At 41.7% G+C, this 12,228-nt stretch overlaps 1 protein-coding gene across 1 annotated transcript in view; it reads left to right on the forward strand.

The window, feature by feature from the left end:
• Positions 1 to 12,228, forward strand: part of FOCAD (focadhesin) — a 165,944-nt gene that overhangs the window by 152,259 nt on the left and 1,457 nt on the right. The window contains exons 37-43 of the mRNA XM_074994977.1: positions 927 to 1,042; positions 2,489 to 2,749; positions 3,746 to 3,835; positions 4,679 to 4,856; positions 6,001 to 6,098; positions 10,050 to 10,301; positions 11,240 to 11,315. Coding sequence (XP_074851078.1) covers positions 927 to 1,042; positions 2,489 to 2,749; positions 3,746 to 3,835; positions 4,679 to 4,856; positions 6,001 to 6,098; positions 10,050 to 10,301; positions 11,240 to 11,315 — 1,071 coding nt within the window. The remainder of the gene's footprint in view (positions 1 to 926; positions 1,043 to 2,488; positions 2,750 to 3,745; positions 3,836 to 4,678; positions 4,857 to 6,000; positions 6,099 to 10,049; positions 10,302 to 11,239; positions 11,316 to 12,228) is intronic.

Consider the following 12,228-nt stretch of genomic DNA (forward strand, 5'->3'; position numbering starts at 1 on the left):
GCATACCCTCGATTCAATGGACTAATTAGGGGAGAGGAGAGTCTGTTAAAACAAAGTTCATTATATCCAAGGATTTACAGGGCAGAGTGTGGAAGCTGCTCTGGCTGACAGCCACCCATGCTCAGAGCAGAGCATGGAGACTGCTCAAGCTGACAGCCATGGCCAGGGACCCTGTGGCTGTGGGGATGCCAGCCGCGGGGTGGGTAGGGTAGGGGAACCCAGCAGTAGTAGCAGTGGCAGGCCAGCCAGGGACCCTGTGGCTGCAGCAGTCCCAGCCTGGTCAGGGACCCCATGGCTGTTGAGGTTCCAGCCGCGACCAGGGACCCCACAGCTGCAGAGATCCCAGCCATGGGGATGAGTGGAGTGGAGGAACCCAGCAGCAGTGGCTCTTCCAGTCACACCAGGGATCCCTTTACCATACTGTACGATACTCTATTTTCTCTGGGGGGAGGATAGCAGTCCGTTATTACTGATGTCCGGTAAAATGGGGTCTGCTATAACGAGGGTATACGCTACTGTAAAACTCCATTGTTCTTTGAAGAGTCTAGAGCATTTAATATACAAGTGTGCTTTGTCTGTTTCTGAGCTTTTTTGAAAACATACTCATGGGAAGATTGGGAAGCAAATTAGAGAAGGATCACAGCTACAAAGTTCAGATCTGGAGCTAAAATTCCCCAGAATTCAGGTTGTTGGGATCAGATTTGTGATTTTAGCCCATTTTAGCAAGAGGAGCCTAATACACGATTGAGACTTGAGATCCATAATTTCAGTATCTGTGGTCATTCGTTATTCCTCTGCACACACACCAGGCTGCTGTTGGGCATTAGGGGCACCAATTGAATAATACTGTGTAGGTCCCCATACATCCTAAGGACATGCCTACTAAAAGAATTGCATTGTAAATGGTTCACTTTGTTCCCCTTTAGGTGAAGAGATTCAGCAACTATGTATTGAACTTGCAGTGACCCAGGCTCAGTCATCTCAGAATGCTGCAATGCTCTTAGGGATGTGGATAGTACCACCCTTAGTCTACAGTCTTAGCGTATGTATGATACCAACATTGAGCTCCACGAGGCTTGTGACTTCTCTGTGTCCTCTATTCTGCAGACAACCTTCTTTACACAGGACAGCACATCTTAAGCCTGTTCACTTACATTCTTACTATCCAGCTCTTTATCTCCACTAAACACTAAGTGGCATATGTGCAGGATTTTCTAAAAGTTTTGCTCTATCTGCAAATGGCTTTTAGTGGTTCTCTGAAATTACCTATTCCAGAGATATCAAACTCAAGGCGGACTCGTGGCATTCCATCGTCAATATATTTACTTATGTGTTATTCATCTTGCTTTCCTCGCTTCTTTTTCTCTAAATTAATCCCTATACAATTGAAAGGATTAGCATCAAAATTGGTGTTAATCTAGATGAAAAGTGGGAAGCACGTTATGGAAATTCAGTATGGGCCCTACAAGACCCTCAGCAAGAGATGAAATCAGTCCTTTAAAAATCCTGCAGAATTCCACATCAGACTTACATGGGTGAATAATGTAGCTCTGACTTTCAGTGGGGCTGTGCCGATCTGCATCAGCTGAGAAGCTGGCCCAGAATTATGAGAAGTAAATCTTGCTTGCTTTAGTGTCCTCTCTTCCATTTCTCCATGGTTTATTGAACCAGTAATCCTTTAGAAATGGTAAAGATATTAAAACTTCTGGTATTTGGTCAAGGTGTTCGAGCCTCTCATTTCTCAGCACAGCAAAGTCTGTAAGTCACAATGGCAGTGAATTCAACCCAAGGAAGTGAGGAGTTTATCATCATCCTGTAAATCTGAGAAGCAATCAGGAAGAGATTTGGATACAGTGCTTTGACCCTTCTCTGCCAATGAATTGCACTAGGTTGTGTTCTGCTGGAAGACAACAGTTGTTCTCTGTCTGGTAGGACACAATCCTAAGTATGAGAGTGAACCTGAGGAAAATTTAGCAGATCATACGAGCTTAGACTACTGCTTCAACTAGTGTTCTTAGGAATTTTGTTAATATAAATAAGAATAATGAAGAAGTGGCAGAAACATCTATCAGATTCTTTAATAAAAAAATGTTTTACTCATTACTCTTTGGAAATTTTGCTCTTTGTCTATAGCTGAAAGACAATATAGATTTAGGTCTAAAACTAAAAGAGTGGTGTCCAAAATTTTTAGCATAGCAGAAGAGAGAAACTATTTGAATCACTGGTAAATTTCCTCTACTTTCTGCTATGAATCATATGTGAAGATTAAGTTGTATGCCATTCTGTGTACTATATTCTAGAGCCATTTAAAGCTTTCCAATTTTGTCTCTAATAACTAGTTAATATTAGCTCAGTAATAGTAGTATTCTCTGTTCTTCTAAAAGGAAGCACCTTGGGACTAAGTGAGAAAATGGTATTTCATTATTAGGCAGTAGGAAAGACTTCAGTTATTCTCAATGTCCAGTAATGCCCTATATTTGTCCTTTAGATGAAAACCAGGAAATATCTTCTTTCTTCTTTGTCACTGTGGATGAAACATGTTGCAGAAGACAAGCTACAGACTTTTACTGAAGTGTTTTTAGTACAGCATTTTGAAACTAAAAAGCACCCAAAAAATCTTGAGCTTTGCCAGAGTATCTTGCAAGGACTCAGCCAGGCTATGAAACTTCCAAATCCTGCCCAATACTGCTGGACCCTTCTGTGCCAGACTGCAGAGAGGATATTTGCACTTTTGCCAGAAAAGATTCAGGTAAGAGAAGTAAATATTCACATTCTAATACAGATTGTTAAGAGTTTGGGTTTTAGGGATAGGGAATCTTCAGATAGGGATTAAAAAGCCACTGTAAGACGTTTGCCTGAGCTTTCTGCTGTTGGCAAAGCATTCCTTTTTTTTTCTGTCCCAAAGTCTATACTGAGCAATCATGATATATATTATTTTTGCTCTGTCTGTCTGGGCAAGATCGTACCATGTGTCGTTCCCCCACCCCTGTCCCAATCCCCACACTGTGCCATCACCAGCTTGGGGCCTGGCCCAACCCCCAAAAGAACCCCCAACCCCTTCCCTGGTCAGTGCAGGCCCATGCCCAGCCTCTGCTCCAGCCAGCATGGGACCCAGCCTAGCCACCAACAGATCTCCTACCCTGGCCAGCACAGGGCCAAACCCATACGCTTTGGATATGTATTACAACAGGCTTTTATCCAGAACTTTCTTTCAGCCCAACTTCTGGTTGCAAGCAAAGCTGCAATAGGACCTCTAGTTGTGTGTAAAATTTGAAGCAGGAGTTTGAGTAAATAATCTAGTACCAGTCCAGTGAGCAGTTCTTCAGATATTGCTTAGAATATGGTAAATTGTAAAACCAAATTTGCGGTAAAATTTGCCTTCCAAGTAATTAGTCGGTTTAAAAATAAAGAGTTTGTACTGAGGTAATTGTGAAATGGAAGCAGAGAATAATGCGTGGAAAAAAACATTTTTATACAGAAGACTTCCTCATTGATTTAGGACAGCAAGCAGCAAATACACCAAAGGGAAAAGACTTTTCTTTAGAAGTTTCCAATGTATTGTATTGTATTAGGAAAATTTAATACATTCAAGTGCAGCATAAATGCAAAAAGATGAGATTTTTTTGGTTTCATTTTACTTAGAAACTTTGTTAAATGATCCCATGAATAAAGGCTCCTAGGTTCTTTTATGATGTTAAAATGCAGTTACCCAGGTACAAACATATATGCTTTTTTCTTTTTCCAGCGAAATAAAGTGGAGATGTATATTGAGATAGCAAAATGCCTCTCAGAAATGACGGATGCAGAGATTGACAGAATTGTCCAGTTCTCTAAGGTAGCTGTGTTTGATTTTAGGCTTCTAGGACTCTCCTCAGCGCATGTTTATCTATGGGATGAGGAGACTCTTTACATTTTCACACATCATCCAGAATGTTTTAACATTGCACAAGTATTGAATAATGTGTCCTCACAACTGCCTTGTGTGGTAATGTCATGATCCTCAATTTACAAATGAAAAACTGAGGAAATTGAATTTGGTGGACTTGGAATCAGGTCCTAATGACACCCCCAAAGTCAGTAACAGAAACTAAGTCTCCTGAATCCCAGTCTAGTGGTTTAATCACAAGATCATTCCCCTCTACATTAACCATCTGTTTCTGACAGACTAACGGTAATGTAACCCATTGTGTCTGAGTTAACGGATCCTGTACACTAGCTGCAAAATTTTAAAAGTGTATTGCAATATTTGTTCTTACACTTGTCACTATTATAGATTCACTGCACTATATTTCAAATGCATTCACAATATTTTATGGGGAACAGGATGTCTAAGGAGACTAGTGAAACATAAAACTTTCAAACTCCAGGTTATTCCTTTGAATAAGATGTGATTGATGGTGATCAAAAATTATGATCTGGTGGTGATGACCTCTGTGGAAAGAGTTGGTGATCTCAGATTAAGCCCCCTCATGTGCAAGCGTCCATATCACATAACCAACATGGTACCCTTGCTGACAGATTCTGTTGATAGCTGTCCAAGAATATAAACAGGCCTTTGAAACTGAACTATGATTGAAGGATTCCTCCCATATTTATACAGATACATATATAGTATCTTTTATTGTTGCCACCCCAGAAAGACTGTTTTACTTCAATCAAGTTTTTGTTGATTTTGCAGAACAACATAGAAAAAGCCACTTTCATCAAAATTCATTTAGTTTCTCAAGGCCGATTGTCTTTGTTGAGCTTGAATGATGTGATTGGTATTGCAGTAAGATGTCAGCAGAAAGAAACTATAGCATGGATGTTGCTGCATGGTTTCTACCATGCCCGAATTGTAAGCCATGAAAACACAGGTAAGGCCACACTGAAGGAAGAAGTAAAAAAAGGTTTATGAATCTGCACAGATTACTTCAAATAAAAGTTTTGGTCCAATCAAATCTTTGTAGGGGTGGTATGCATTCGTTTGGAGTATTAAAAGTGGGTGGGATGATTTATAGACAAATTGGGAGGTCACTGCTCTCCAGAAGTTAAAATCTAACTTACACAAATATGAAAGGATAGATGTTTAAATGGAAAGGACTTCAGGCCATCAAATCTGTTTGAAGGATTTGCCAAGTGGTGGGGTTGGTTGAAATAAGGGATGTTACTTATCACTTAAGAATTTAGATGCATAAAAGAAGACACAAAAGTAAGAGTAGTATAAAATGATAAAAAGGAGCACCTGAAAGGTAGGCTAGGAAGGAACAGAGTACACATCCAATATTGATGCTGAAAGTAGCTGATGTTTTGTTTGGCTAAAGAAGGCACAGCTGGGTTTGAGCCCAAGTCTGATTGATCGATTTTTGATTGAAGAGAATGTAATTGATCTTAGCAGCACTGACAAAAATTCATCAAGACAGTTACAGAGAAGCAATGTCAGGGTTAGGTTTACATGGCAGTATGCCATTGTGTACTAGGAGCCTCCTTAAGTTGAAACATCAAGACTAAATAATTAAGCATATAGCGATTGTATTAATTTTACTGATCAAAGGAGGAGGTTTTACATACTCCTTTCTACAGTCCCCAGATTTTCTCACCATGCATTGGACTCAACATAAAGCCTAGATAAATTTAACTGGAGGGAAGGAGAGAGGGAGGGAATCACTTCTGTGTTGGCGTTAGAATGTCATGATGAGGAATCTATATGGGATGTCCACAGAGCACATCCTCAAGATGGAATTATTTTAAAGGATATTTTTATTAGTTTTTTCAATGTATTATTTTTAGTTTGCTAGCTTTAGAGATTGTGGCAGCCACACTGCCTGTGTTGTAATGTGAATTTCAGGTATTATTTTTAAGTTGTCCATGTGCCTTTCGGCATGGGCACACAAATGTTATGATTGTTGCTTTTCGTCCACGGCCTGCTGTTGCATTGCTGTGGTGATTTCTGGTACTTTCTTTTTAAAAGAAAAAGGGTTATTTGCTAGAATTTTTAAGTACACAATATTGTTCTTTCAGGAGTGTTGAAGAGAATGGACTGGCTGTTAGAATTGATGGGCTATATCAGAAATGTTGCTTACAAGTCAATATCTATACAAAACGTGGATCTTAAAGAGGTATATGCTGTGAAGATAATATGTTGTTTTCAGTGGGAAAATTGGATTCTAGTGTAAATTGTCTTTTCCAGGGAACAGGTAGTATTCTCTCACTTTTTCTTTTTGAATAATGTCCTCTTATCTCTGCAAGGAAAATAACTTTTTGAGGACAATCAGTGCTTAAAATTTACATATATTTAAAGTCTTTTACCAAAAACTAGCACCTAACCTGTGAGAACACTGACGTAATATGAAAGTAAACTATGTCATGTATAACTCTACATGCTTAGAATGATTAAAAGGAAAAGCTCCTTTATATTATGTTTATTCATCTGTGATATTGATGATCCCAGTTGGTCAGAGTACTGTAACAACATTTTATATGAGGGTTGGATATTTTCAGGGCTACCAATATTATTTGTAGTTCTTCTTCGAGTGATTATGTTCATTCAGTGTAGGTGTGTATGCTCGCTACGTGCGCCAATACCAGAAAATTTTGCCTTAGCAGTATGCATGGGGATGGGAGGTGCTCAGTCACACCATAAAGAACCCCTCTGGCCTCTTACAAGCTCATTTCCCTTTTGATGCTAGTGATGGTGTTTGGTGTTCATCTCAGCATTAACTGTTGTTCATGTCTCATCTGGACTTTGTTTTCCCTTTAAATAGTTTCTATTGTTAGTTTACTCTTCTGAGTAGCTAATGTAGGTCTTGTAAAGACTTAGCCTCAAGTTGGGGCATGGCCCATTCTTTGGGTTTCAAGTTGTGTTGCTGTGGCAGTTGGCCCATGCTAGTGAGCAGCCCCCACTGGAACTGTTTGAGGTGCTTAGGAGAGGCTCAGATAAATGATAAGTGCCACATGCGCAAATGTTTCAAGCCTTATACTGAAAAAGAGAGGGACGTTCATCTCAAGGCTCTCCTGATGGAATCCTCTCTAGCTCTGTGTGAGAACACTCAGAGCCAAGAACCAGCATGTTGGTATACAGCACCCTTCCAGTACTGTTGGCTTCCCAACAACATTCATAGACTTGTAGAGTTGGATGAGGAAGTAATTGAGTCCATACCCTGCTGAAAGCAGGACCAATTCCAGCTAAAGCATCTCAGCCAAGCCTTGTCAAGCTTGAGACTTAAAGACCTCTAGGGAAGAAGATTGCACAGCCTCAACAGGTAACCTGTTCCAGAGCTTCACCCCTCTCCTAGTGAAATAGTTTGTCCTAATATCCAATGTAGACCACCTCCACTGCAACTTGAGACCATTGCTTCTTGTACAGTCATCTGTCACCACTGAGAACAACCTCTCTCCATCCTCTTTGGAACCCCCATTCAGGTAGTTGAAGGCTGCTATCAAATCCCCCCCTCACTCTTTTCTAAACTAAATAAGCCCAAATCAATCAACCTATTCTCTTAAATCATGTTCTCCTTCCCCCTTATCATTTTAGTCACCCTCTTCTGAACTCTTTCCTGTGCATACCCATCCTATCTATAATGGGGTATCTGGAATTGGAAGCAGTATTCCAGATATGGCCTCACCAGTGTCATTTAAAGGGGAATAATGACTTCTCTAGATCCGCTGGCAGGGTTTTGACTAGTGCACCCCAGTATGCCGTTAGCCTTCTTGGCTACAAAGGCTCACTATTGGCTCATATACGCTTCTCATCTACTGTAATCCCCAGGTCCTTTTCTGCAGAACTGCTGCTTAGCCAGTCGGTTCCCAGCCTGTAGCAGTGCTTGGGATTCCTCCATGCTAAGTGCAGGAATCTGCACTTGGCCTTGCTGAACCTCTTTCTTCCTCCTTTTAAAGATAGGCACTATGTATGCCTTTTCCTAATTGCCTGGGACCTCTCCTGGTTGCCACAAGATTTCCAAGCTAATGGCCAATGGCTCTGCAATCACATCAGCCAACTCCTTCATACTTTCAGATGTATTTGATCCAGCCTCATGAATTTGTATATGCCCAGTTTTTCTAAATAGTTCTTAACCTGTTCAAAGGGTCCCTTACTCTGCACAAGCCTAGCCTAGGCAAGGCAGAGGCAAATCTCAGGGGTCTAAGAAGTCTAGACCCAGGATACCAACTCTGGTCAGTTCTCTTGCTGTGGCATAGCAGACATGTTGGGTCCTTTTGATGCGTGTTTCAGTGGTGTCAAACATCTCCAGGTGTTGTCGATGCCGGAGGCCTTCCAAGCGGTCCAGGAGGTTCTGTCCATGCCAGTGCCACCTACCCCTGCAATCGCCCTGGCACCATCCCAGTCTCCCACCAAGGTGTCTTTCCCCTTAAGTGGAACATCTAAGTCCTGTCCTCACAGTGAGAGCCACATAGCCCCCACTCTGGCCTAGTCCCCCCACATGACGTAAGGCTGCAGAAGCTATTAGGCTGGGCTCCCTTGTACTTTGGCACAGATCTCCTGAGACAAGCGCCTGCAGGTACAAGGGGTGCACTTAAGACTGGTACTCCCTGTGGTCTGAGCATTGTTTCATGGATAGGTCCTTAACACAGCATCATTCGCTGTGTTGGTACAGTTCTCTGGGTAGCAACTCCCTGCAGTGCATCTGTGAGAAGTTGGTAGTCCCACTATGCTTCAGAGAACCACTCTTCAGCTGATCCCACAGCCACTCTTGAGCCACTACAGGCTGGCTGGCCACCAATGCCCACATCACAGGTCCCCTAACAGCACGTTTTCCAGAGGACCATTCTTGACATTTTTTCGTGTCCTATCATCAGCCTCAGTGACGAGTGCACAGTTCCACATTGGTGTCAGCTCCCATTACCACATGGCCTTGGGCCAAGTCTCAGTGCCACTGACTAAAAGACCTCATCTGATCCTTCTAGTCCTGCAGACAAGCTCTTAGACTGCTCAGTGGCCACAGACTTGGCCATCCCAGTGGTACCCCTGGAGCCTGTGGGGGCTTCCTGTGCCATCCCAGGTACCATACTTGGTAGCTGGTACATCACTGGTACCATTGGCTACCACCATCTCCACTAAATCTCCTGTGACACCTGGGGCCTCAAAGGCTCCCCCCCCACAGGTAGAACAGGAGTTACAGACACAGCCTTCAGCCCTCCCTGGTCCCAAGGAGGTCACCCCAGTGCAGGCCTCTTCCTTCCTTCTCTCTGGATGACACCATTGTGGGGCCCCCTTCGGTGGTCTCCCAGACAATGCTGGGGCCCACCAGGAATTCCTAAGAGGGTGACCATCAATGTAAACCTCCAGGCGGAGGAGCTGAGGAGCCTGAGGATCTGCTCTTTGGGGTGCTGGGACAGGCAGCCCTTGCCAGGGTGGCCTTTTACACCTCCATGATGGGGTAGCCAAAATCACTGTGGACCTATATCAAACATCCTCTTTTATTCTTCCCACCTGCCATTTCAAAGCGAGCAAAGCATAAATACTTTGTACTACAAAGAGGCACAAGTACCTTTATTCCTACCCACCCCTCCAACTCCCTCATGGTGGGGGCTGTCAATCACCATGAGAGTCAAGGCAGCCCAGGACAGTTGTGGAAACTAAAGATTAAGTTAGAGTCTTATCTTCTGGAGGGCTTGAAGACAGAGGAAGACCCTGGTTGAGGAGGGGGCTATGGCTACTGGAGTAGTGCTCCAGGCCACCATCGAAGGAAGGATGGTAATTAGGGTGTTGGGATCAGTGGTTGGCTGCTGCATGGAACAGGATACTAGGCTTGCTGAAATGCCTGTCCACAAGCTTTTATTTTCCATTACAGATTAAAATGACTAAGTTCATTGTGAAGTAAATTTGGTTCAGAAATGTTTCCATTTGTTTCCCTTGCTTTAAGGAAGGCGGTGTTTAGTTCTTAAATACTGTTGTATGTCTTTAAAGTACAAAAGCCAGTCCGTTAAACTACCTTCAGTCTTTCTCTTTTAAAGTTTGAGTATTCAGTTGCATAGGATTTATCCTGGAGAATAAGATGTCATAACTTCTTTGTCTGTAACTAATGAACCAAACTTGTCTGTTTCCTGTTTAGGCTGTAGACTTCTTGTTGTGGATATTTGCAGCTTCTGTGGTTGCCTGGGCTGACCATGCTACACCACTCCTGATTGGGCTCAGTGCCAGCTGGTCACCATGGAAACACAAAAAAATCCTGCCAGAATTGTTTGCAGATGATTTTGGCAAGCATCCAATTGAAAAGCTGTCTGTCCAGGAGACGCTGACTCTCCTTCCAAACAGTGTGCAGCTTTTGCTGGCTAAAGAGCCTTGGAAAGAACAAACACAAAAGGTAAAGCTGCATGTAATTTGCTTTCTAAAGCACTGATCTTGCAAGATACTAAGCACTTCCGGAGGGTGTATTGAATTGCCGTCGATTCTCAGCAGCTATTATTTCCTCTGTATCTACTGCATCTAACTTGAGAGTTGATTTTGCTTTATCACAATCAGATACAACTAACTTAAAACATGCAGTTAAATCTACTAAGTTACAAGGAAATAAAGAACACTTAGGGATTGGGTGTTTGACATTAGGTAGTTTGTCTTGGAGGGGAGAGGTGCTTGCATGTGCAGACTTGCTCCTGTGTCTGACTAGTTCAGCATGCAAACTTTTAGGGCCAGGTTCTCAATTTACACCAGATGCCACAATTTAAATGAGTGGATGATCTCATTTTTTGTTTGATTTTTTTTTTTCCTCTGCACCAATAATGAATTACTACTTTATAGATTTAATACTGTTATTCGTACTGAATATTATATGTCCATGCTACGAAAAAACTAAGATTCACCAGCAGCCAAATAAATGGCCAAAGACAAATAGCATAATAGAAATAGGCAACAGTGAAGGCTTACTATATTTTCATAGTCCAAAAAGCAGTAACTTTGGTAATCATTAAGCTAATTCCTGTTCTGTTTATGGGTTTTTTGATGAAATACTCATGGACTTGTAATATTGTGATAAGCAAATTCTAACTTCCGTGGATATGCCATTGTATGACTAGACTGTTGCGAAACTTGAGTAGAGTGTATGTCTTAAGCCAGTCAGGTTGGAGAGAAATTGTGATGAGTATCAGAGAGTTAGCTGAGTTAGTCTGTAACATCAAAAACAGCAAGTCCTGTGACACCTTATAGACTAACAGATAATTAGTCTACAAGGTGCCACAGGGAAATTGTGATGTTCTGATATGGACATTTTCTTAAATGTATAACTGTTACTCATTTTAATCTTAGTTTATTGACTGGCTGTTCAATATAATGGAGAGCCCTCGAGAAGTGCTATCCGAATCCTCCAGAGACTTGTTGAAAGGTAGTATATTTCTGATATCGTTTCTTACTTCAGCACAGGAAAACAGCATTAGTCTGTTCAAGAACCAATATATTTGTAAGTTAACAACATGTGTCTGTGCTGAAATATCTATTAGTTTTAAGATAACCTCCACAGGCAAACAAATAGTCTTCTCATTTAAAATCAAAACAAAAAGCAGTCAAGTAGCACTTTAAAGACTAGCAAAATAGTTTATTAGGTGAGCTTTCGTGGGACAGACCCACTTCTTCAGACCATAGCCAGACCAGAACAAGTGGGTCCATCCCACGAAAGCTCACCTAATAAACTATTTTGCTAGTCTTTAAAGTGATACTGGACTGCTTTTTGTTTTGATAGTGTATAGACTAGCACGGCTTCCTCTCTGTTATCATTTAAAATCCTTTTTCAGATTGTTTGGTTCCTTGTTTTATTTTGCTACCATGCCACGGAAAATCCACATAGAATTACGTTTTGTTCTCAGTATCAGAGGGGTAGCTGTGTTTGCAAAACCAACAAGAAGTCTGGCACCTTGCAGATGAAAAGATTTTTTTGGAGCATAAACTTTTGTGGGCAAAGACCCACTTCATTTGCATGCATCTGACAAAGTGGGTCTGCCCACGAAAGCTTATGCTCCAAAAATTCTGTTAGTCTATAAGATGCCACAGGATTTCTCATTAGTTTTGCTTTCAGATTTAACATAAAATGGAGTAAGATACCAAAACTTTATTCGTATCCAGTTAAGGTTACTTAAGTGTTAAGCAAGCCTTGCTCTGCATTTCCTACTGTGGTGGTGTTCTGAGAAGACGAGTATTCCAATCACTGTTGACAGCCAGTTCAAAATTATTTAACACGTGGTAACCTGGCTAATCCTGATGTGGGTAAAACAGCTTCAAGAGTAATCATCTTCCTACAATTT

Source organism: Carettochelys insculpta, chromosome 5 (assembly GCF_033958435.1).
Source record: "Carettochelys insculpta isolate YL-2023 chromosome 5, ASM3395843v1, whole genome shotgun sequence".
Taxonomy (NCBI): Eukaryota; Metazoa; Chordata; order Testudines; family Carettochelyidae; genus Carettochelys; species Carettochelys insculpta.